This window comes from Herpailurus yagouaroundi, unplaced genomic scaffold (genome assembly GCF_014898765.1).
Source record: "Herpailurus yagouaroundi ecotype Mexico unplaced genomic scaffold, PumYag 140, whole genome shotgun sequence".
NCBI lineage: Eukaryota > Metazoa > Chordata > Mammalia > Carnivora > Felidae > Herpailurus > Herpailurus yagouaroundi.
In genome coordinates, this window is record NW_024412395.1 from 52278158 (window position 1) to 52305444 (window position 27287).

General features: G+C 35.3%; 1 protein-coding gene across 1 annotated transcript in view; it reads right to left on the bottom strand.

Annotated features, from left to right (window-relative positions):
* The window catches only part of TLK1 (tousled like kinase 1), a 156113-nt gene that overhangs the window by 70302 nt on the left and 58524 nt on the right, over positions 1 to 27287 (bottom strand). Inside the window, exons 3-4 of the mRNA XM_040475359.1 lie at positions 18785 to 18856; positions 1480 to 1555 (exon numbers count right to left, since the gene is read on the bottom strand). Of these exons, the coding sequence (XP_040331293.1) occupies positions 1480 to 1555; positions 18785 to 18856 (148 nt within the window). The remainder of the gene's footprint in view (positions 1 to 1479; positions 1556 to 18784; positions 18857 to 27287) is intronic.

Genomic DNA, 27287 nt, shown 5'->3' on the forward strand with positions numbered 1-27287 from the left:
ATGTAATTTCAGAAGAAGCTGACTCCTGTCTGGCCTCCATCCTAATTCCCCCCCCCCCCTACTGATCAGAAATCCAATTTTGTTCAGGTATCGTCCCCTCTCCACAAAGCCTTCATTTCTAAAAGGAATTTTACCCACTTTCAATTTCAGAGATGGACCTGATTTTTGTAAGGGCAACAGTATGTCTATGGACATAACTGGGTTTGGAATGGACTCATGATCCAATTCTGGCTGACCAGATTATAAGAGAAGTTTGCTCTGGACTTGAAGAAGCTAACGTTCAAAGAAAGGGGAAAAACATAGAAAGCCAACTCTCTCTAAAGCAAATACAAGTGTGAAAGCTGAAGCAAGTAAATCCAATCAAAATTGGCAACCATTCTAAAACCGTAAGGAAACCAGACAATTCTGTGGATAGCAGACCACAAAGAAATAAACATGGATTCTTAAAAACATAGGATCTGGGTTGGATCAACCACCCCAGAAGTCCCACCCTAATTTGGGACCTGCTTTTAAGTGAGTTTTTAAAACTAGAGTTGAAACTATCATAACTAATGTATCTTTACACTAAATCAAACTCCCAAGTCCACTAATCACAAGCTGGTGGAACTACACCAAGACCAAAAACAAGCTCAGAGCAGACTGAGATACAAAGTACCACACGTCTACAGAAAGATGCTAGAGTGGTTTAACTCCTTCCTTCCACACAGACAGTTGCTTCAAGTACATTTCTTGATGCCAGTGCCACATGTAAATACTAGATTACCACATGTTCGTGGCCTTAAGTCTTTACAGCTAAAGTAAGTGGCTCTAAAACATGTAATATATGTATAAAGTCATTACATGTGATTGAAGAACCAATTTATTGTATTTAATTTTGAGTAGCCAAATTAAAGGACAACACTATTTTGCTGTCCATTACAAGAGTTGTGTAGTCTAATGAAAACCAACTTCTTAGCCTATATCACAAAGGGTAGGTATGCAACAAAGAATGAAGAACAAACAAGTTTGGAAAGAAAAAGTTGGTGCTTTAATAAAAGTCTTTATATAAAGTCTTTAATAACCAAAGCAAGCTTTGGGTACTTGCACTTTAAAGTGACATCTAATGTTCTTATTCGAAGACAAGAAGCCACTTCAATACCATAATTCAGATAAAGAAAGAAAAATGAAAGGGATAAGATAAGGTTTGGACATGATACTTGCCTTTTTAATTCTCAAATAAAAAAAATAAGGGAAATGTCAAAAAGCCTAAAAATAGTAACCATACACTAACTATCTGTGCTACAAAAAAGATTCCAATTTCATATTATTATTTCTTATAGAAGTACATTTCTAAACTATTAGTAATGCATAAGTTACATAATAGCTATAGAAATTACAAAAACACAGTATTACTTGTACAGTTAAACTACTGAATAAAAAATCAGAATAATTAATTGTAAATGGTCATTTGGCTCTGAAAGGAGATTTTGTTTCACTTACCCTGACTACTTTCATTCTGGTTTTCTGATTTTCTCTTTCTTCCTCTAGATGATTCCGATTGTTTCTTCTCTGGTGTCTACAGAAAGCAAGTTTACAGAATTTAAAAACATACTTTTTACATACAAAATTATTAGTCACTATACAAATTATTTTCATTTTCAAAATAAAAACGGTTTTGTTCAATAGTGTTCATGTGATATAAATGAAGTTACTTTTACACAATTTATTAAAAGATAAAATTTTCTACTGTGTAAGCTTTTAAAATTCAAAGTACAGAAGACTTACACATATTACGTGAAATTCACATTTACAGAATCTGATTTGAGGTGGGTGAAAATCTGAGAGTAATTAGCCTTTTTAAAGGCTGTTCTTTAACATCTTTAAAGAAAAATGAAAGTTCTTCGCATTCTTAACTGGATTGGGTAAAAAACAACAAAAATAAAGAATAAAAACTTATGTTTTTCCTATTAGCTTTCTATTATTCACACATATTTAGTCTATAAAAGTAAACTCGGATGAAAAAGAAAAGAGCAAACTTAAACTCTGATATATATACAATCCCTACTAAAAAGGACCATTCACCTAAATGTTTAACAATTATTATGTAACAACAATTAGAGCAAATTTGTGGATTGTGCCCTAAATTAGGGGACAGCAAACTACAACCCACTGGCCAAATCTGGCCAGCCACCTGTTTTTGTAAGGCCCAACCTAAGCCTAACTTTTAGTTTTTTAAATAACCAAAAATTTAATAATTAAAATACTATGATATGAAAATTTTAAGAAATTCAAATTTGAGTGTCCATAAATAAAGTTTTATTGGAACACAGCCACACTCATTCATTTATGTACTATCTATGGTTGCTTTCAGACTACAACAGCAGAGTTAGTTCCTACAGAGACTCTATGGTCTACAGAGCCTAGAATATCTGGCCCTTTACAGAAGAAGTCTGCAGACACCCCATCCTGGATGATGGCTTATTCCCAAATTAGTATTTTCATCAGGCTAAAATGATAAGTAATTTTCATGGAGTGTTGACAGACTGTTGTTGTGCTTAAAGATTAAAACTAAGAGCAAAAGCACAAGGCAATGGCACAAGGCCCTCAAATTCTAGAAGCTTGGCAAGTACGTCTGGTGCCAGAACAAAGAATGTCTGAATGAATGAAACATCGAGGCAACTTAAAATAAATCTCTAAAGGCAATGTAGTCCCCAAACAAGGAAGGAACATATTCCATATTTTGTTGTATGAATAGTCTATGATTAAACAGTATGAATGACAACACATAACCTAACTCGTGTTGAGCATCTATGATTCCTCTTCAGTATTATCACAGAGATTTTAAGTTTTCTTACCCTCATTTTTATCAACAAGATAACAGATTCTGAGGGGATGAAGTGAATGTTTAGAATCTGAATTCTTTAAAACAGGAGTGACACCATTTTCCCACCTCACCTTCCCATTCTCCCATTCCTGCATACAGTTATCACTTGATAAATACATGAATCTTAAATAACTTATTCAAGGTAACCAGGATGGAAATCAAATTCAACTCTGTACTTTCAAGGCCGGAATGGTCTTTTTTTCTCTCTGTGACATGTTACCTGCCCTATATCCAGAACTGAATGAATCAACTATACAAAAAAACTTCAAAATTTTATCAAGTTTGTAAATAAAATTCATTATGTCTATCAATAAACTGCCTATACGTTTTCACAACACAAACCAGATATCTTAAAGAAATCCACTCTAACTTGCAATCTATTCAGAAGGCAGACTGATGTACCAACAATTTAGGGTAAGTAGTTCAGAGTTTAGTTATCAAACTCAGACAAACAATAACCAATCTTCTATTTTCTTCAAAATAACACTAAATTAAAAATTCTAGGTTAATATTTTTATAAACAACCCTAAAATCTATCTTAAACAAAAAAAGAACTGATTCACAAATAATATTTATTCATATCCTTCCCAACTTAATCTATGTAAAAAATATAATTTAAAATCAAGAATATACGGTTTTTCACAAGTTTAACGTTACACTAATTTTTTTTAACGTTTATTAATTTTTGAGATACACACACACACACACACACACACACACACACACACACAAACACACACACACACACGGCATGAGTGGGAGGAGACACAGAATCCAAAGCAGGCTCCAGGCTCTGAGTTGTCAACACAGAGCCCAATGTGGGGCTGAAACTCATGAACTGTGAGATCATGACCCAACGCGAAGTCGGATGCTCAACCGAGCCACCCAGGCACCCCAATGTTATACTAATTTTTAAGCATGACAGGATCCCATCTGAATTCCATTTTAAGTCTTGACTAGCTAACTTTTGATAAACAACAAAGAATCCACACAGAATAATACAATTCTAAAAGTTATACTGGAAACACTGTCTATCTAAATGGTTCCACATTATTTTCTAAAATACATTGCAGGTAACACTGGACCAGTTAGATGAGAGGCTACATTTTAAAAGCAGAAGACCGTGGGGTGGTTCAACTGGGGTAAACAAAGTTAGATTTATTTACCACAAAGCTTCTAGGAACCATTAAAATGCTAACATTCACTAGTGATCTCCAAAAAGGGACTGGGATGGAAAGTTACAGTGTATATAGAAATTCTCAAACTTATTTGGAATATCATTTATTAAACACTTCACTGGATATATACTTGAAGATACTGAAGGTCTTTTTTTTTTTTTTTTAAGACCTACAGATTACTTAGTAAAAACTTCTTTTCTCTGAGGCAACATTTCCCTACCTAAATTTTAAGTTTGATGGAATGGAAAAGTGGGACAGTCCTTTGAGGGAAATGTCATTTTGTTAAAAACTGTTAACAATGAATGATGGGACACCTGGGTGGCTCAGTCCATGGAGTATCTGAGTCTTGATCCCATGGTTTGTGAGATGGAGCCCTGATTTGAATTCGGCCCTATGCTGACAGCTCAGAGCCTGGAGCCTGCTTCTGATTCTGTGTCTCCCTCTCTCTCTGCCCTCTCCCATTGATGGTCTGTCTCTCTCTCAAAAATAAAAAACAAACATAAAAATTTACATAAATAAATAAACTTAAAAAAAAACCCAAATGAATAATTATTACAGTTAAAACACACACACACACACACACACACAAAAGGAACGGGTTTACCTTGTTTACACCAGAAAAGAATTTGAGGAAGAAGGGGGGAAAAGGATGACTAAAGAACTAAGGAAGTAAAATTAATTTTAAGACTAACATGACTAATGTGGGGTAAGAGGTTGGAAATAGGTAATAAAAAATTGAAAAGTTAAGCAAAATAAAAAATGAGAAAGGAAAACCTAGATATAACTAAATTTGCCTATAAAGTAAATGTTTCCATTACAAACACACCATTTTGTCCCTTCCTATGAACCTTTATCTTTTTTCACCGATGCTGTAGTATGACCACCTCATTCCTCACTCTCACCCCAGATTATTTTAGCCTTGTTCTGTCAGCCCAAATGAACTATAATTTTCTAAAGAGCAAGTACCATGGCTCTCTGAAGAAAAAGACTGGGACTAAGAATCAAACTCTGGATCCATTATTTACCATAACTCTTAGCATGTTACTTATTAACCTGACTCAGATTTTCTCATCAAATTTTTTTTTACATAATCTCTATGCCCAATGTGAGGCTTAAACTCAGGATGCTGGGATCAAGAGTCACATGCTCTACTGACTGAGGCAGCCAGGCACCCTATTCCCATCAATTTTAAATGTGATCATACAGGTATGGGATTGTGGGGATTAAATGAGAAACATACCAGAAACACACTTGATACAGCATCTGGAACAGATACATACTCTATAAATGTCAGTAAGTACCCAATAAATTTTCTTATCTGAGAACCTATCCTATTATTACAAATATCCGTGTACTTTCGTATTTCTAAAGTTCAATCATGTGCCACCTGTTAAATGATTAGCAGATTCTGCCCTTATAGCTTACAAGTAACTTGTAGGCTTGCTTGCAAAATAAGTGGTTTCCTCTCTAAGGTCCCATTCAACTCTGTTCTCAATTACAAGCCACAGAACTGGCAGTTAGGCCCTAAGTGTTGTATCACTAACCTTCAGGACAATGTGCATTAGTTATGTGGTTTTAAATTTAAATAATCTCAATAACACTTAAACAAAACAAAAATTCTCAGTGAAGGCTACTGCTGCCAATTCTCCTGAGTCACTCATTTCTATATGGATTTATCTGGGAATTTAGAAACGTGGGAATTTAGGATATGTGGAAATTTGGCAAATATTTAATGGGTCTAAAATGGCTCATCAGTGAAGAAAAATTCAGAATGCTATCTGCAATTTTTCAGACAGTACTCCAGAGATACCTTAAGAGAAAGGAGGTTGTGCCTCAAAAGTTTAGTTAAAGAGGAGAGAGAAGGGAAGAAAGAAGCAGGTGGCTGAGCTAAGGCTCTAGCTTATCAGAGACACATCCTACCCCACCTCCACTTCTGTGCTTGCAAACACTGCATTTCTTATTCTAACACTCGAAACTCTATATTTGACTTACTTTGAAGAAAGAGTTCTATGGCTTAAAAAAGATTTGAAAAACCATCAATCTTGACCAGTGATTTCCAAGAAAATCCAAGGGACATCAACCACGCCAGCTTTGTATTTGCACGAGGCATAAAATTTGCTCATGTCAAGCATTTTATATAAAATAATTCCAAGCTTGCTATTGCTCTCGTGGATGCTGTTATTTCATTCTTTTCTTCTGTTTTTTTCTCAACTGTTGCATTACACTTGACCACAATAACAAAGGCAAAATAAATATAGAAGGCAAAATAATGTCATTTTGCTTTAAAGCAAAGATGGAAAGATTACAGCAATTATAAAAAGTCAAAGAATTATCACATACAACAGAACAGTGGTTAGGAGAAAATGATGAAAGGAGAGACTGGTACTATTTAAAAAATCAGTTTAGCTTCATAAGTGCTAATTTGTAATCATACCAAAACCTGAATGATCACTCTGGCATTTAAATGTTCTAAGATATTAGTGAGAATTTAACACAGTACTTCCTAGCAGTTGAAAGTATGTTCAAAAAACAAAGACAAATCTAAAGGATTTAAGAGGTGACTGTGACATAATTGAACTAATGCTTCCATTTTACTTGGAATTTAAGCCAGTGATTATTAAAAAAAGGTTTTCATTTCTACTACAGGATCTTGTTTTATCTGGCTCCTTGACGTATTTTTAAGATAAAAATACATGTGTGTTTCTTCAATGCAATTAAGACAAAATATAAGAAAGCTAGAATCTTAACACTGTCACAGGAGGAGGCAGATAAATCAGTATGGATTGTGTCATGAAAACAGATAACCACCTCTATCAGCCTCCAACTAGAGATATTTAAAATTATTGGCACAAATGCATTACAGGAAATTTTAACATTATGTGAAAAGATACCATTCTAACATCAACAAAAGAAGAGTGGATATTAAAATTTATTCTTCGCCTCCACCTTAAGCAGAACTCATCAGCCCTGACTAGACAACAACAAAAAATCAGGTATCATCATCTCTAATAAAATTACTACAGTTAACCAACACAGATATATTTAATATTTTCCTGTTAAATGAGAAAATACTTTAAATCTAAAAGAAAAGTTACTCTATTATTAAATAATATCTATAACAGAATATTCAATTCTTAGACTTGTCAGAATGAATGTTTTCCAATCAATTCATTTAGCTTAAGATAGGTTTCAAAAATACAACTCACTGGCTATTCAAATGATTCACAGAGTTACTTAGGTATCAAATTTAAGGTCACTGTACTTTGAACAAATGGCATGACAAATCTTTTTGCCTGAAGCTGGTAATACCAATGTTCAATTTTATTCCACATTTCTAGGCAAAATTTGTTAAACTAGATGTAAGACAGAAAAATGCTGGAGAAGTCTGTTACTTTAATGGCATATATCAAAACAGCACTGAACTAGAAAGGAAAATCTGGAGCTTTATAAAAATAGTCAATGTAAAATAGATGTTCTATTCAAGAATATCAAATGTACAAGATACTGTTCCTTCCAACTTTTTGCTATAAAGATTTGGTTAGAATAATGCACTATAAGAAAACTAAAATTCTATTGTAAAAATTTCCTTGCTGCTTTGCATCAAATTTACATTTAGATAAAACTACCATGAAATATGTACATCCTAACACAAGGATGATTTTGAGCTGGCAGGACCTGAAATTCACAGTCTGACTCTGCCCAAGAGTCAAAACTTTAATATTATTATCTGGAAATATTTGCTTGAATCTTTGACACCTAAAAGAAGATCGATGTTATACTACTGATTTCAATATTTAGTATAAAAAGTTTATATATACATCATTTTGGGGATCCTATCATCAAATAAAAGCACTTCCTTGCTGTCTGAAGTTATTCCAATCAACATGTCAGCAATTTTGAGTGTAGCCTATTTTCTGCTGTACTGCCTTTATTATTTAATAATATGTACTATCAAAGATGGTAGAGAGCCAAGAAGATAAACTTGGGTAACTGCCCAACTAAAATGTGTACTCTTTTTTTTTTTTTAATGTTTACTTATTTTTGAGAGAGAGAGAGAGAGAAAAAGACAGTGAGACAGAGACAGAGTGCAAGCGGGGGAGGGGCAGAGACAGAGGGAGACACTGAATCTGAAGTAGCCTCCAGGCTCTGAGCTGTCAGCACAGAGCATGATGTGAGGCTTAACTCAGAAATCATGACATCATGATCTGAGCTGAAGTCAGGCGTTTAACCGACTGAGTCACCCAGGCGCCCCAAAATGTGTGCTCTCTATAGGTAACTTAATCTGTGCCAGCTCATAACATTTTTAAAAGCCTGAAGATTTTTACTCTGCTCACAAATATACAGTACCTACAACCGCATTAGCACCTAAAAGAACTATAATACTAAAGCAATCTTACTGTCAATTTTTTAAAAACTACCTTAGCTCGCCATTCTCACAGTCTGACTTTTTAAGCTCCTATCATCTGGACCCATTTTAATTTGCATTCACATATGTTTAAAGGAGCATACCAAGTCTTCAATATTGATGAAATGCAATTTTATCTCCCATTTTCTTACAATTTACATAGCATAACTATTTCTTGGCATTTTCCCTTCTCTGGCTTTCCTTTTAAAGGCTTTATTTGTTGAATAATATAGACTAAAAATTAAAATAAAGTTGGACTTTCTCCCCTATTCATATGATCTTGTAAGTTTTCAAATCATACAATCAGAATAAAACAGCCATATAGAGCAAACGCCGTGGGAGGAAAAAGCAAATTTTCAAGATAAGTTATTCTGGAAATGTTGGCATTTTGAGAGTGCTTACAATAGTAAAATTTAGAGCAGTGATTTCACAACTTTTCTCCCGGTGTGACACTCATGATGGAGTAACATACTCCTGTATAATAGCCCTACAGACATTTCCTTGAACGTGAATCCCTAGATCCTTAAACAATTTCTTTGGGATAGACACTTTTACGTGTAAGTTTTGTGACACAGAATATGCACACTAATAATTTTAAACATATTGCCAAAGTGCATTTTCAGAGGCAATGCCAATCTACACTTTCAATAACACTGTGAGAATGCCCACCAATCGTTAAATATCTGTCTACCTGATATGTTTAAAAAAAAAAAAAAAGGTGGTATTCCATTGTTATTCTCTATAGCAATACTCCATTTATAACCCAAAAAAGTGAGTGTGTTGTAGAAAGAAATCATTCTATCATTCAACCATTAGCCCTGATTGTCAATGTTACTATACATCATAACCACTTAATGCTTTTATGTAAGCTCATGCTCAAGTCCCCATTCCAAATTTAACCATCTCTGGAGAGAGACCAAAGGAATCCTCACTTTTAAAGAGCTCCGAAAGTGATGCCGATGTATCCAGGATTAGCAATAATCTATGTATATAATAATAAAACCTGCATATTCCATACTGGAAATTGTCTAAAATTAAGAAATTATTCTTAATATATTCTTCTATTAAAAATTAAAGACCAAAATTGTGACATATAGCTATAGCAGAAAACTCATTAGGATATAAGTCCAATGGGTTGTCATGGTTACTCACTTATTTTAGAAAATGAGAATTAATCATAATACTGTGTGCTGCTGACATAAAAATACATCTAATATTTTTAAAACTCTACTGTAGTATAACACACTGAAACCGAATTTCTCAGTAATGTCAGCTTGTGCTGACTGCCCTTAAAATCCAGACTAAAAGCAGTATTTATCAGATAAAAACATTTGTGAAATGCTTTTAGTTCCAGGCATACCTTGGACTGGCAAATCTGATGTTATTATAAATCATTTTAAATCTAAATATTGCCAAAAAAGAATACCTTTTTTTTTTTCTTCAAAAGACTAGCTAGGATCATTTATCTAACTAATGTTATACATTATCTTAGTTATACAGAGAAAGGGTACACACAGTAGTTGAGAGTATCACTTTGAAATAAAACAGATACTTAGGTACTAGAATTTTGAATGTTAACTTACTATCTGTGGGCAAATTAATTAACCTCTCTGGACTTCTGTTTTCTTACTTAGGAGATGCGAAACTTACAGAGTTGTAATCTAGCTCCACAGGTAACATGCTAAAACTATTCTCTCTCCTTCATTAATAGGGTGGTACTCAACGAGAGGATTTCTGGCAATACCTGGGGATATTTTTGGTTGCCACAAGGGAGGGCAGTTGTGGAGGAGGAGAGAGGGGCTACGGAGATCTAGTATGTTAGGCAGAGATGCTGATGAACAACCTGCATTGCACAAGACAACCCTACCCCTAGCCCAGGAATTCTCCACCCCCAAATGTCAATAAAGTTGAGATGAATATGTAAGAACCACCTGTAGTTGCTGACGTAAAAGCTACCTGTATAGTACGGTACAACTAGAGTGGTGTTAAATTTATTCATTCAAAAAATATTCACTGAGCATATGCTATGGTCAAGCGCTAGGCCAGGTTCCACTTTAAAGTATGTCTTCAGTCTTAGAATGACTTGGCATTTTTCTCTTCCAATCTTATTTGCATCAATCAGCTTAGAACTTTCTTGTCCAAAGAACAACCAATCACTGACGCTAAATGCACTTGTACAAAGGGAAACATTTAACAGCTAGCTGTTTATTTGTTTCCAAAACAAAAGGGTTACAGAATCATTATTTCAAGATTTCATGATTTATAAGAAACTGAAAGATTATCTAGACAGAGTATATAAGAATTTCCAAGCAAGGAGCCTGAATACTTTTCCTCTGAAAAAGCTTCTCAGATGATTTCGACACGTACAGTCCTCTAACTTTATGGAAAAAGAGGCACAGTGACAGTATCAAACCCACATCTGATTTCAACTTTTCCTTCCAGGAGACTAAGGACATACATATTCAACTGGATAGATCCACTTCCTTTGCTGTGAACCCTGTCATATAACATATTTTAGGGCCAAACACTAACTTTTAGCTGAATATAGCTCCTATAAAAGCATATCCTTTAATGGATAGTAGTATAATTAAATATAGTTTTCTTTTTAAATAAAAGGAAATTTTACAAAGAAATTCCAGGAATTTCACAGGAACTTTAAATCTTGTAATTTAGAAGTATGATTATTAGTCTTATAAGGGAAAGAAAAAAAACAAACTTACTCTTCTACTGAGAAAATGTCTTTATTAGTGTTATAAAATACACCAGTTTGCATGCACACAGAGTACTCTCCCCTTCAAGATGACATTGTTATTATACATATTACATACTGTAGATAGCAACACTGTTATATACAGTGGTTTTGGTTTGGCCCTCCTAACATAGTAAGAAGTAATGACAAAATATTACTAGCACAAAGACAAGAAAAGACAGAGGAACCCAATCAAGTAGAACACCACAAAAATTATTTATCAGACTGAAACATTTTAGAAAATAATGTAGGCAGCAGGATACAAAGAATATTTCTTAAAATTGATGAAGGTACTAAACTAGGTGTCTAACAATCTTGAGGAGCTAACAGATTTAAACAGAATAAAGTGAAAAACAAGGTAATTCACCAAAGGGAGGAATAGGCATGAAAATATAACTTTCAGTGATACTTAACTACACACAACTAAATTCATTTTTCAAGTTTTCTTCTTTCTTACTAGGTGTTCAGACTAAGACATTAAAAAATTCTCTGGGTTATAAAAAATATATATAGACAAGTAAAACTTTAATGATTTTTTTTTTAACTCAACCTAAAACCCAAAATTTAAGGCCAGTATTTGCAGCACCATGGATGGAAATGGAAGGTATTATGCTAAGTGAAATAAGTCAGAGAAAGACAGATACCATATGTTTTCACTCATAGGTGGATTTTGAGAAACTTAACGGAAGACCATGGGGGAGGGAAAGGGGGAAAGAAAAGTTACAGAGAGGGAGGGAGGCAAACCATAAGAGACTCTTGGATACTGAGAACAAACTGAGGGTTGATGGGGGGTAGGGGAGAGGGGAAAGTGGGTGATGGGCACTGAGGAGGGCACCTGTTGGGATGAGCACTGGGTGTTGTATGGACACTAATTTGTCAGTAAAGTATATTAAAATAATAAAATAAAATTTAAGGCCAGTATTATCTGTATTTTCAAAGAGAATCAAAATTTCCAATCAACCTAGGATACCTAAGCATTCACTGCAGAAACATTTAAGCCAAACGCTATTAAGAGGGCAAAAAAGAAATATGAAAAGTAGAGATGGGTATGAATAAAAAAAAGTAAAAACAGGAAATACTCTCACCACTCTCCTAATCTAGCCAGTTAACTAATATAAGAAGATAACCCATTTAAATAATTCATACATATGTATAAGTTACACATGGAATTTTAAAATACCGTCTTCAACAAAGGAGATTTTACATTAAAAATAACCTATTAAAGAACTCAATACACAATATCCCTAGCTCTAGAAATGGAAATAATACCCTGCTAAAGCCAGGTTCAAGTTAGCTTTAGGTCTAATTCCCTAGTGTCAACTTCTATTTCCTCCAAGATATGAAAATAAGAAACCACACATAATGTGGTCCTTTGAAAATTCTTTTTAAAAAAGAACAAAACAAGCCATTAATGTTTTAAAGTATCTTTAATGCTATCACTTCAACTCGAATGAGAAAAAAATCTCATTTAAGTTTCAAGACTTCTACAAACTTAATTCAAATGACAAAGCTAATCAGAACTTTCATAAAATGACCTTCATTAATCAACATTAGAGGTAAATTAAGACAATCAAGGCACCAGATCATCTTTATCTTTCATTACAATCATTACAATTCTAAAAACGCATGTAAGTTTAAATGTCTAGATGCAACAGCTGTCCTGGCTTCCGTATATCTATAACTTAAAATCCTGAATCCTAAATAACTCAGAAATCAAATTCAGTTGGACCAAAAATAAACAGTAATTCAATGCCAGCGCACAGAGAGTTAAAGGATTAACCTTCCTCAAGAGGAGGGAGGGGAAAGAAACATTCGGTTCTAGAAAAGAGAAATAATTTATTTTAAAATGATTAACTTTGATTCAGGTTATATAGAAGTACTATAAAAGATGAATATTAAAGATTAAATTCAGGCAAAAATAAAGCAATTTGACATGTGTGTTTGCTTTACTAACATTATAATGTAACATGTTGAATGTAAGCACACAGGTATAAACAGACTTACAGCGTGCTTCTCCAATATTATTCAAGACAACATAATTCAATTATATTTATATTCAGTCACAAATATTTCAACCTTAATAAGAAATAAAGTAAGGCAGAGAAATATAAAATATATTCTAGGACATCCAAGAGGAGAGGGAGGGAGAAGAATTATGTTATTAGTATTCATTATAAATTCCAAATGAACTATACAATACATAATTTATCTTAGGATCTGGGGTAAGGCTGGGTGGGGACAGCAACTGCAAAGAATTTATAGAAAGTAGCAAAGGTCTTTGTGCTTAGTTAGAGAAGGGTCCTTCAAGAAGAACTGCAAACAGGTGAATAAAGGCAGATTTTAAAACTTAGAAAACACTGATAACCAAAGAATATGGGCTCCAATCTCTTATCCTCATAAAATAATCTGGACTCTCATCCAGCAGACAACGCACGTATATACTGTTTCTAACTCCTTGAGGCATTCTAAAACATTTAAAATAAGATGAACGGCCATCTCCCTCCATTCCCTACAAACTCCTTTTCTGGTCCGTCCCATAAAATTTTTATCATTCTCACACCCACAACCCATTCATGATTCTCTCCTTCAGCTGATAACCTCTATCTCACTGTGAAGTATGAGAAAGGTCTTTTGGTTGGAAGTTTGCCCATCAGGGGAAAGGATGTACCCAGTCAATTCTATCTACAATGAACCCAATCAACCCAGGGTCTGGATCTTGGCATTTCATACCACCTCAAAAAAAAAGTTTAAGTTTGATTCTATTTTCTCTCTTTACAGCACTTTTCTTGTCCCACTGTCACAGCTCTGCTATGAGCCCTTCCCTAACACATAGTATGTCAAGCCTGTTAAGACTCTAGATACCGTCTCCCTTCCTTTATCATCAAGATTCTGCCAAGAGTAGTCAATATTTGCTGTCACTATTTCCTCACTATCCAATGTCTCCTTAACAGACTATAATCTGGCATCTTGTTACCATTAGTCTACTAAAACTAAGCCTAAGTGACAATTCTTAGTCACTTTTTACAGTCATTATCCTAACTGACTTCTGTGACATTTAATTCTCCTTATTATTCTTCTCCACTTTCTCCTCTTTTTCTTCCCACTGTCTACTTGCTTACCAGACTACTATTCTTTCTCTAGCATACCTATCTCACCTACTAACATTTCCTAGCATTACAAACACTATCAAGATGAGTTCAGCTACAGAAGCAGTTTTTAAACTTTTGGGTCTCAGGACTCCTCCACAAACTATTAAAAGCATTGAGGACCCCAAGAGCTTTTATTTATGTGGGCTATAATTATCAATATTTACTATTCTAGAAGTTAAAACTAAAAAAGTTTTGAGACACCAGAATATACAAGTCATCAGAGTGATGATGTCATCATGTGTCATTACACACTAGAAATTTTCACACTGTAAATTCATGAGAAAATGAAAGTTAAAAAGCCAAACATGTCTTAGCATTATTGTAAAAAAGGCAAATAATGTCTTAGCATTACTCTACAAATTGTTCTGACCTTCAGAACCCTCTGAAAGAGTCTCAGAGACACCCCCTTCCCCATCCCCCACCCAGGAATCCTTTAACACTCAAGGATTTAACACCCACACCAGAAATTCCTCTAAGTCTTCATCTCTAACCTGACCTCTTTTCCTGAGCTCCAGATAGCTCCTACCACCTAACTGAAGTACCACCTTCATTTGGTCAGTTCACAGATATTCAAACTCACTGTTGTCCAGAATTTAATTCATTACCTTCTAGGCCAAATCTATGTACCTTCCTTCTGTGTCATCTATCTTCATCAAAGGCACTAACATTCACCTAGAGCCAGATAACTTTAAACAACCCTAGGTTCTTCCCTTTCCTTCTTTACCCTCATTCAGTCATCAAACCCTACTGATTCTACTTTTATAATCTAGTAGAATGTGAGAGCTTGTTAGAAATGCAAACCCCCACTCCAGACCTAAAGGCACAAGGAACCGTTGGTAATTCACGTGCACACTAAAATTTGAGAAGCATAAGCCTGGATGGTGATAATATCAATAACCAAAGTTAGAAAATCTGAAGAAGGCAGAACCCAAAAGGTAAACCTGAGAACACTTTAATTAGCACCCTGCTCACTTTTTTCCCTCCTACTATTAAACTGTTGAGGTGAGCAGTTTCGTAAAGGTGGCAGTATTCCTTAACTAAATGATCTTCCCAACTTAGGTTTCTCCTCTCTCCCAACTCTATTCTCTGTACTGCCACCTGGGGGAGCCTTCCTCATCTTTACTTTGCGTTTTGTTTCTCCTGCTTAAATGGCTCGCCATTATCTAGACCAAAGTCCAAATTCCTTAGTACAAAGAACAAGGGCTTTCAAACCCTGATTCCTACCAATCTTTCACCATCCTTGCATATCCTACCTACACCAGAGGTCTGCAAACCAGGTGAATCACACAGGCAGATTATGTTTTTTAAGCTTCTTGGGTGATCTAAAGTGCAGTTGGGGTTGAGAACCACTACACCACGTCTTGAACAAAACTATTTGCCATGCTTCCAGGCAAAAGCAAAAAGCGTATCATAGTCTCTTTGCCTGCCTTCTCATACTTTGCCCTTGTGTTCTGGGATGAATTCATAGCCTTTCTAACAACTCAATCACCATCTCTTCTTTAAAGGAAGACTTCTCTTTTCTCCCCTCTTCTCCCCTGCAGGCAGATGGAATTGGAGGGTTCTTGCTCTTTGCTCCCATACCACCTTGTACTTCTATAATCTACACTGTTTATGAAGTAGTCTGTTCTACTAGACAATGATCTCATGTGAACACAGGGATTGTATCGTATCCATCTTTTATATTCTCTGTGCTTGGACACAGAGGCTAGAAGATAACAGATATGTAATAAATGCTTACTGAAAACACAACAAATTTTTGGAGCCTATCAAACAGACCTAGAATGATGTAAAAAAAAAAAAAATGAAGCAAAAACAAGACCAATCTACTTCCTATCTACTAGGCAATTTCATTAACAAAGGGAAAAATCTCTGTTCTAAATTCTACATTTAGTAACAAAAAGCAAATCTATGTATGAAGTAATTCACATCTGAGCTGAAATGAAAAATTTCAGTTGAAGTAGATTCAAATCAGCCTAACAGTGAATATCAGATGCTTTCAGTTTTAACAGTACAAGGATGGAAAACAGAAGGGTTCTGGGTGTCTGAAAAGAGTACTGGGTAGGAGGAAAGAGCCCAACTGAAGAAACAAAAGCTCAGGATATATATTAATATGCATAAATAAAATGTGGAAATAAGTAACAGGAAGAAGGGCTAAAAGAATTGAGGATGCGGTAGGGTAGAGGTGGGTGGCAGAGAACTGCTATTTTTTTTTTCAAATAAACTTCTAGTATTGATTGTTCATAAAAACAAAAACTATTATTTAAGAAAACGTAATGGATCAAGGGATGGATTACCAAAAAAATAAAATGACACCAGAAGACAATGAAATACTACATAAACTTTACTACGATGTGTCAGGAAAAAAAAAAAGCAGTACTCCACCCTACAATTGTTTACTCCCAAAAACTTCATTTAAAGACCTACAAATACCTGTATTTTGAAGCGTGTAAAATTTCATCCCAAGGAAATTCATTAATTAAAGTATCTTAATATAGAAATAAAACCTGGAAACCATTTTCCAGATAAGTAGCTTCCTAAATGATCAGACAAAAAAAATTCCTTCTTGAAATCTTAAGGAAAAAGTGTAAGCTCTAGACCTTTCCAATACTGTGCCACTTGACTTAATGATTAATTTTTAAAAATTCCAGATATAGAACACAGAACAGCAAAAGCTCCAAAATTTTAAGATTTTCTATTCCTTCCCCAAATGTCAAATTTTCTATACAAATTAAGCTAAGTATATGCAATGGTTAGCCAAATTGTACTTCACTGTAAATTACACTATGGTCTTAAAAGAAAAAATTTTAACTACAAATACAGCCAAAAGCAACTCTTAGAGTTCTTTAAAGGGAAGTGGTACTTTCTTATAGACTCATTCTTTTGAAAGAATTGAAATACTCTATCTATGGCTTATATTGGGAGCATGGGTACCTATAAAGGACATGGAAACATATAACTACTTTAGGTGATCTAATTAGTAAGTTTTGCTATTAAAAAAATCTCTCAAAAATATCAGATTTGGTGAAGAGAAAAGGGAAATATCTAAAACTATTTTATTACCCTTCATAACATAACAGCCTATGAAAGAAAAGACATGTGAAATTACTAAATAGACCAAAATCTGGAAATATCAAGAAATGTTCCAAAGTCCAGGAGATATAAAGTGAAAACATTCTTGATGTAGCTTCTGAAAAGCTGTACTCTGACTAAATCTAAACCTACACTTTGTAAGGACTTAATGTAAATGTGCTAATTTGAGAACAAACTAAACTGCGATAATCTGGTGCTACAGGGGCTACTAACGCTTACCTCAAGGGAACCTACTGCAGATAAAGTCCCGTCACTTGCACAGTCCTTTCAGCTGCCTGCCAGTTGTCTCTGTGGAAGGGAAAGCCTGATGAGTGAAAACCCTATGCCACACTCCTCTGGAGTGTCAGGGTGCCTGCATAGAACTGCACAAAACTGTCTACCTAGAGAGTCCTAGATGTTTTCAATAACACAGGACTTTAAAAGATGCCACCTTTGACATTCTCTTTCCATGAACACCAAAACCAAACAGCTAAGAGTTACTAAATGCTAATGACCTACTGATATTATCAAAGAGATATATCTACACTAGCCCAAGTAGGAAAAAGACTAAAATGGATCAAAGAGAAATAAGTTAACATTGAAAGGAAAACACAAACACACATACACACACACACACACACACGCGCGCGCGCGCGCGCGCTGAAAAGTAACACAATGCTATCATCTGAGCAGAGGTTGTATCCACAAAAAGTGATGTTGTTGCATCAGCAAGTGAATGCTAAAACCCAAAGAACTTCCTATCTACATATGTCAAAAAGATGCTATTAAGTACATCATGCCCATTGTTAACTATACCATGGATCCAAATGCCTACTTATAAAATCCCACATATTTTCTTAGTGGGGTCAGTAAGTGGATGGGAGGGGAGAGGATTTTCCAGGTAGTTTTAAATATGAAAAGTGAAAAACAACAGCATGAAATTCCGCAAGAAATTTCCAAAAGAGAAAAAATATGTGTATCTACATCTCAGTACACAAACCCTTACTCAGAACCAAACTAAGAGGGGAGTATAACAAAAAACAGTGGAAAACTGTAGTACATAGTTCAAAAACCACTTTCATCTACTAGAATTATAAATGGCCAGTGACTGTCTTCCATTAAGAACACTTATAACACTAATGTATAAGTTCAGCTACATAACCAAAGAAACTATATTTTCTTACTAATGCCAAATAGTCTTCAGTCTGAATACTGTGCTTCATAAGGCAGAACAAAAATGCTCCCATTAGAAACTTTAGCATTAATGCTTATTAGCACAAAGATGCGGGGGGGGGGGGGGAACCATTAAAAGAAAAAAGGTGATTCCAGCTTTTACTTTAATAGCACCATATTTAAAATGAAGTTACTTACCTCAGATTCTTTGTCACTTAAAGATCCCAAGCTTCCAAAACTGTGATTAGAACTTTCATTATTTGTTGAGGCCTGTTAAAGATTTTTAAAAAGGTAAAAATTAGGAATACTTTTAAATGAAACATACTACAAAAGGTAAACTATCTTCATAAGTGAAAATAAAGTATGATTCCTTTAAGCAAGGAAGTTAAATGAAGTAAAAATGAGAAATATCAACTTCTTAACACTATAAATATCTTGGAAAGTTTTATCAAGTCAATAAAGATCTGTATTTCAGGAATTGACTTGTTTTAGCTGACTTTTTAGAATACCAAATTGAAGAACAAAGGAACTGGGCTATTACTAGGATAACAAGATCCCTAAAATTAGTACCCAACATATAAAAAATGATGCTTCCTTAAAAAAAAAAAAGTATTATTTGTGCTCCTTAATTTCCTTCAGAGTCTCATCAAATTCCATTATACACCATCCACACCCCTTTGCCTTTTTTTATATAAAACAAACTAGGCAATCCCTGGGGTTTTGTTTGTTTTGGTTTAGTCTTTTAAGAAAATTTCTTCCCATCTTTACCATTTTAATTGCTTCAACCAGGCTGGTCCGAGTGCAGTGGTGTTTACAATTAATTGCTTCAACCAAGAGTTTCTACATTTCCTTTAGTAATACTTTTTTAAGTTTATTTATTTATTTTGAGAGAGTAGGGGAGGGGCAGGGAGAGAGGGAGAGAGAATCCCAAGCAGACTCCACGCTGTCAGCACATAGACCAATGCAAGGCTTGATCCCACAAACCATGACCTGATCGTGACCTGAGCCGAAGTTGGACGTTTAACCAACTGAGCCACGCAGGCACCCCTCCTTTATAATGTATTTTTAAAATTTTTTAAATGTTTATTTTTGAGAGAGACAGAGAGAGAGAGCGAGCAGGGAAGGGGCACAGAGGGAGACACAGAATCCAAAACAGGTTCCAGGCTTTGAGTTGTCAGCACAGAGCCCAACTCGGGGCTTGAATTCACAAACTGCAAGATCATGACCTGAGCTGAAGTCAGATGCTCAACCGACTGAGCCACACTGGCGCCCCTCCATTATAATATTTTTAAACAGTGACGGGATGACATTTGCTATGTTTCCAATATGTTTCTATGATGCTCATTATTTTGTAGACTTTTTTAGACCATCAGCTTTAGATCAGTGTCTTCCAGGAGTGTTCAGATCAGAGGGTGACAGACTATGGCATATTTATCAAAGATGATGCATGAATAACCTATGTGTACAGGCAGGCCAGTTGATATCCCTGTTTTTCTCCAATTTGTTAAGAGTAGGAGCTAATCCTGTTAAAAGGTTGGAAGTTGGCCTACAATTACTCTTAGGCTAACTTCTAAACTGATGACTCTTGAGTCCTTGCATACATGTCTAGTACTATGCTGGACAATGTAAAGGCTGTTTTCAACACAAACCAGCAGTGAAAGTGATTAAGATTCAAGCACTATTTGGAAGAAGGTATAATTAGAGCAAGATTATTAAACACCATAAACAGCCATTAAGAAGTGATAAATTAGATTCAGAAACAATGGAGGCTGTACCATGTTTTTGAATATCCCCAAATCCTCAGATAAAAATATAAACCCAAAACCCACAGACAACATTTACAACAAAACTGGCTGACAAGGAATCTCCATGAATTCCCCCAAAAGAGAAGGTAGGGACAAATCACCAATAACCACAGGAAATGCATCATAGGAGAGGAAGCAAAAGGAAACAATGACAGATCTGAGAAAAGAGACTCTGAAAACAGCAATTTAAGTACAATGGCTGTCATTGGAAGGGTTTCTGTCCTTTCCAACAGAGATTAAGTATGGGAGGACCATGGTGAAGTGTGAAGAAGTTGGAGCAATCTAGCCTCTAGCTAGGAACTCTTAACACATCCCTCAAAAGGGTATCACAATGAGGATAAACTACTGGGTGCAGAATCAAAATTGAGCACAAGAGGTACAATGAAGATAAAGGAAAGAGAATATTCAGATAAAAGTGAGGAAGGGAGCAAAGCCTAGAAATTTCAGAAAGCAGATGCCACACTTTTGAAGAGTGCCCAAAAACAATAGCAGAGAGAGCTCTGTAAGAAAAGCCATTCTAAACCACAAAAATGTAAACAACCGAAAATGATGTAGGTCAATCCTCTGAAGTTATCATTAAGAAAAAGAAGAAAAAGAAAAAGGAAACATGGGATAACATCCTGATAATAAAACCATACCAGGAATACATATCCACAAAAGAGTATGAAAACTATACCTCCTATTTCAAAATGAGCTAAAAAACATTACAAAAATGACTCAAGACATGAAAGAACATAAAGCTGGTTTCAAAAAACTGAGATTTAAGGTTAACAGAAATCAGGAAAATATCAGAAATAAGAAAAAAAAGTTTCACAAATGAAGATTAAGCCTGAATGAACGTAAGAGAAAATACATACATGTAATGCTTCAAGAGAACTAGAAGGTAAAAAGGAGAAACATTTCTGAAATTCAAATGAAGGGATAAAAAGGACTGAGAAGGCAACAACTAATGAAGCAATAAAAATTCAACATTCAGGTAAATAAGTCTTTAAAGAATAATACCAGAAGAAAACAAATAGTAAAAAGTATAATTCAAGAAAATCTCCTTGAAAATTAAAAAAAAAAAAAAAAAAAAGGAAACTACCAACAGAAAAGCACACTGTACACCTAAGAATACCAACCCAGAAAGCCAATATCAAATTTTTCTAAGGAAACACTATATGCTAAAAGAAAAATGGAGTAACATACTTAAGATATTCAAGAAAATATAAATGAAGAGTTTTATATTCAGTAAAATGGATTTTGGGGACGCATGGGTGGCTAGGTCAATTAAACATCTGATTCTTGATTTCGGCTCAGGTCATGATCTCACAGTTCATGAGTTTGAGCCCGTCTATGCTCTGTGCTGGCAGGGTGGAGCCTGCTTGGGATTTTCTCTCTCTCTCTCTCTCTGCCCCTCCCCTGCTCATGCTCTCTCTCTCTCTCTCTCTCTCAAAATAAATAAACTTAAAATTTTAAATTGATTTTTAATACATAGAAAGCACTGATAAACTGTTATCAAAATGTCGGGAATCAATACTGCTCCCATGAGCCTTCCAAAAGAATCTAGAGAACAAGTATTAGATAACCAAAATGAACAGAATTTCAACCTAAAAACTAATGGCAAGCAACATTATTTACTTGTTGATAAAGATTAAATGAGAAGTACAAGGAAGAGAGCATAAAATATAATGGCTAAAGCATGTCAAGTTGTTAATAATAAAATACTGTTTTAAAATAGGAGATGGAAGAGTATGGAAAGCACAAGCAAAAATGGTAACGGTTTTTGGTAATCTCTTTGGTCACGATGATAATACAACTATTATTTTAAGACTGCTATGTGTAAGATATGGAAAGGAGTGAATAACTATGTGACCTTCTAATTCTATCATCTGCTTTATGTCCTTGAGAGCCACAACTTTTAGTGCAGAAGAAAGAAAATAGAGGGGCGCCTGGGTGGCGCAGTCGGTTAAGCGTCCGACTTCAGCCAGGTCACGATCTCGCGGTCCGTGAGTTCGAGCCCCGCGTCGGGCTCTGGGCTGATGGCTCAGAGCCTGGAGCCTGTTTCCGATTCTGTGTCTTCCTCTCTCTCTGCACCTCCCCCGTTCATGCTCTGTCTCTGTCCCCCCCCCAAAAAATAAATAAATAAATAAATAAATAAATAAATAAAACGTTGGGAAAAAAAAGAAAGAAAATAGAGATGTTAAGTAAAAACCTTGTAAGTTCCGATTTGAATTGGAAGTATAAATTCATAAGGTGTTTTTAACTTTTACAACAAACAACAAAAAAATATAATGGATATTCTGTAACAAGTAATAGAGTATCTCATCATACCAACATTCCCTCAGATAACTATATATTCTGGAAAAAAAATAAAAAACAACTACCTGAAGGTATCTGAGCAACCAAAAGTAGGCAGAATCTGGATAGGATATAATATCTGGAAGAAAGGAATAGAACTGGGTAGGTTTCCTATTTCTACAGCTTTCACCTGAAGAAAGGTCCTAGTCTGAACAGCACAGAACAGCTGGAACTTGGATCAAAATATGCAGTCTTACCGGCCTGAAAAACCAGAGGTTGGAGCTACTGCAACAGCTGGAAAGTGAGAGGGCATACGCTGGAGGAGAAATAACCACAAAACAGAATCCCATATTCTACATATTAACTCTACCCATGTCTATGGCTGGTCACTAATATATACATGGGTGAAACAGACTCTAATGAGTCCAAATAAGGCTACAACAACTAAACAGAATAGTCAGCCACTGTCTCCTGTGGGGAGAGACAGCCTGGAGTTTAGTCCAGCCAAAGTAACTGCTTGTTAACACAAATAATTTGTTAACACAAATAATGACCAAAAAATCAACTTTCTCCAGAAGAAGACACCAAACCCCACAGTCACTATAATATATCATTTACACTGTGAAGGATATAATACAAAATTCTTAAACATAAAAAGAAACAAGAAAATGTGATACATACTCAAGAGAAAAGACAATCAATAGAGACCAACCACAAGTAACCCAGATACTGAAATTAGCAACAATCTCAAAGCAGCTACTGTAAGTATGCTCAAGATGACAAAGGAAAATATGCTTGGAATAAATGAACCAATTAGAACTTTAAGCAGAGAAATATAAAAAAGAACCAAATGGAAATTCCATAACTGAAAAATTCACTCTCTAAAATAAAAAATTCAATGAATGGGCTTAATAGCAAAATGGAGAAAGTACTGAAAAGATAAAAAAATTACTCAAACTATAGAGAGAAAAAAATATTTAAAAAGAGTTGGCTCTTGGACACTGAAGCAGTCTAACAAAAATTTACTTGGAGTCATAGGAGAGGAAAAGGGGCAGAAAAAATATGTGAAGAACAGCCAGAAAATTCCAAAATTTGGTGAAAGACATAAATGTACAGATTGAAGCAGCTCACTGATTTCTCCAAACAGAAATACAAAGAAAACCATAACTATGTACATTATAGTCAAACTACTGAAAACCAAAACTAAAGAAAAAAATCCTACCACAGTAAGATATCACCTCACACCTATTAGGATGGCTATTACCAAAAAGACAAGAAATAACATGTTGGCAAAGATGTGGAGAAAAGGGAACCCTTGGGCACTGTTGGTAGGAACGTAAACTAGTACAATTCAGAACATTTCATCCTAAAGCAGCAGAATATACATTCTTCTCCAGTGCACATGGAAAGTTCTCCACAATAGACCACATACTGGGACACAAATCATCTCTCAACAAGTACAGAAAGATCGAGATCATACCGTGCATATTTTCAGACCACAACACTATGAAATTCAAAATCAACCACAAGAAAAAATTTGGAAAGGTAACAAACACTTGGAGACTAAAGAACATCCTACTAAAGAATGAATGGGCGGGGCGTCTGGGTGGCTCAGTCGTTGAGCGTCCGACTTTGGCTCAGGTCATGATCTCACACTCCGTGAGTTCGAGCCCCGCGTCAGGCTCTGTGCTGACAGCTCAGAGCCTGGAGCCTGCTTCAGATTCAGTGTCTCCCCCTCTCTCTGCCCCTCCCCTGTTCATGCTCTGTCTCTGTCTCAAAAATAAATTTAAAAAACATTAAAAAAATGAATGAATGGGCTAATCAAGAAGTCAAAGAGGAAATTAAAAAGTTCATGGATGCCAATGAAAATGATAACACCACCACCCAAAACCTCTGGGACGCAGCAAAGGCGGTCATAAGAGGGAAATATATAGCAATCCAGGCCTTCCTAAAGAAGGAAGAAAGATCTCAGGTACACAACCTAACCTTATGCCTTAAAGAGCTGTAAAAAGAACAGGAAATAAAACTCAAAACCAGCAGAAGACAGGAAATAATAAAGATCAGAGCAGAAATTAATGCTATCGAAACCAAAAAAACCCAGTAGAACAGATCAATGAAACCAGAAGCTGGTTCTTTGAAAGAATTAACAAAATTGATAAACCACTGGCCAGTTTGATCAAAAAGAAAAAGGAAAGGACCCAAATAAATAAAATCAAGAATGAAAGAGGAGAGGAACATAAACTAGTACAGCCACTATGGAAAATAGTATGGAGTAAGGTAACTGGATGACTCAGTCAGTGGAGCATGCAGCTCAAGATCTCAGGTTTAAGAGTTCGCTGGGTACAGAGATCACTTAAATAAACTTAAGGAAAAAAAAAAAAGACAAGTATGGAGGTTCCTCAAAAATATTAAAAAATACAATTACCAGAGGCACCTGGGTGGCTCAGTCAGTTAAGCTCCCAGCTCTTGATTTTGGCTCAGATCATGATCTTACAGTTCATGGGACTGAGCCCTATGTTGGGCTCTACACTGACAACACAGGGCATGCTTGGGATTCTCTCTCTCCTCTTCTCTCTCTGCCCCTCCCCTGCTCACATCTGCCCACTCACTCTCTCTCTCAAAATAAATAAATAAACTTAAAAAAAATATATATATATATATATATATATAATTACCATACAATCCAGCAATTCCACTTCTGGGTATTCATCCAATGAAAATCAAACACTAATGCAAAAAGTTATCTGATCAGCAAAACTGAAAAGCAACCAACAGACTGAGAGAAGGTATTTGTAAATGACATGTAAGATAAAGGGTTAGTATCCAAATCTATAAAGAACTTATCAAATTCAACACCCAAAGAAAACAAATAATCCAGTGAAGAAATGGGCAAAAGACATGAATAGACACTTTTCCAAAGAAGACATCCAGATGGCTAACAGACACATGAAAAGATGCTCAACATCACTTATCATCAGGGAAACACCAAACAAAACTACAATGAGATACCACCTCACACCTGTCAGGATGGCTAACATTAACAGCTCTGGCAACAACAGATGTTGGCGAGGATGCAGAGAAAGAGGAACCCTTCTGCACTGCTGGTGGGACTGCAAACTGAAGCAGCCACTCTGGAAAAACAGTATGGAGGTTCCTCAAAAAATTAAAAAGAGTTATTTTACAACCCAGCAATTGCACTACTAGGTATTTACCAAAGGATACAGGTGTGCTGTTTCGAAGGGGCACATGCACCCCAATGTTTATAGCAGTAATTCTGACAACAGCCAAAGTATGGAAAGAGCCCAAATGTCCATTGAATGATGAATGGATAAAGAAAATGTGACATATATACAATGGAATATTACTCAGTGACCAATTCTTGCCATTTGCAAGAATGGAATTAAAGTGTATTATGCTAATGTATTATTTGTCAAAGAAAGACAAATATATGACTTCACTCATGTATGGAATTTAAGATACAAAACAGATGAACATAAGGGAAGGGAAGCAAAAAATGTAAAATAGGGAGATAAACCATAAGAGACTCTTAAATTACACAGAATAAACTGAGGGTTGCTGGAAGGGTGTTGGCTGGAGGAATGGGCAAGGGGCATTAAGGAGGACACTTGTTGGGATTAGCACTGGATGTGACACATAAGTGACCAATCACTAAATTCTATTCCTGAAGTCATTATTACTGAAACCATATTAACTAACTTGGATTTAAATTAAAAAAAAAAAAAAGTGTGCTTGTGATGAGCACTGGGTGTTGTATGGAGTGTTAAATCACCAAATTGTACACCTAAAACTAACATTACACTGTATGCTAACTAACTGGAATTTGAATAAAAACTTTAGTTAAAAAAAAAAAAAAGAAGAATTATCTGCACCCCATGTCCGCTACAGCATTATTTACAATAGCCAAGACATGGAAGCAACCAAAGTGTCCATCAATGGAAGACTGGATAAAGAAAATGTGGTGTATATATATACAAAGGAATATACTCAGCCATTAAAAAAAAGGAAAGAAATCTTGCCATTCACAACAACATGGATGGACCCTTCAGGGCATATGCTAAGTGAAATAAGTCAAAGGCAGACCAAAGTTTATGATCTCACTTATATGTGGAATTTTAAAAAATAAACAAAACCCCCTAAAACCCAAGCACACAGACACAGAGAATAGATTAGTGGTTCCCAGAGGCAGGGGATGGGGGTGGGTGAAATGGATAAACAAGTCAAAAGATACAAATTTCCAGTTATAAAATAAGTAAGTGCTGGGATGAACAGTATGGGGACTATAGTTAATAATACTGTATTCCATATTTGAAAAATGCTAAGAGATTAATTCTAAAAAGTTCTCATCACCAAAAAAGAATTGTAACTGTGTGGTGATATTTTCACTAGATTTACCGCGATGATCATTTTGTGATATATACAAATATGATACATATATTATATAGATATATAATATATATACAAGTATGTTGTGTGCATGAAACTAACATAATGTGATATGTCAATTACACCTCAATAAAAAATTAATCCACTAAAAATTTTTAAAAAGAAAAAAATCTTGGGGCACTGGCTGGCTCAGTTGGTGCAGTGTGCCACTC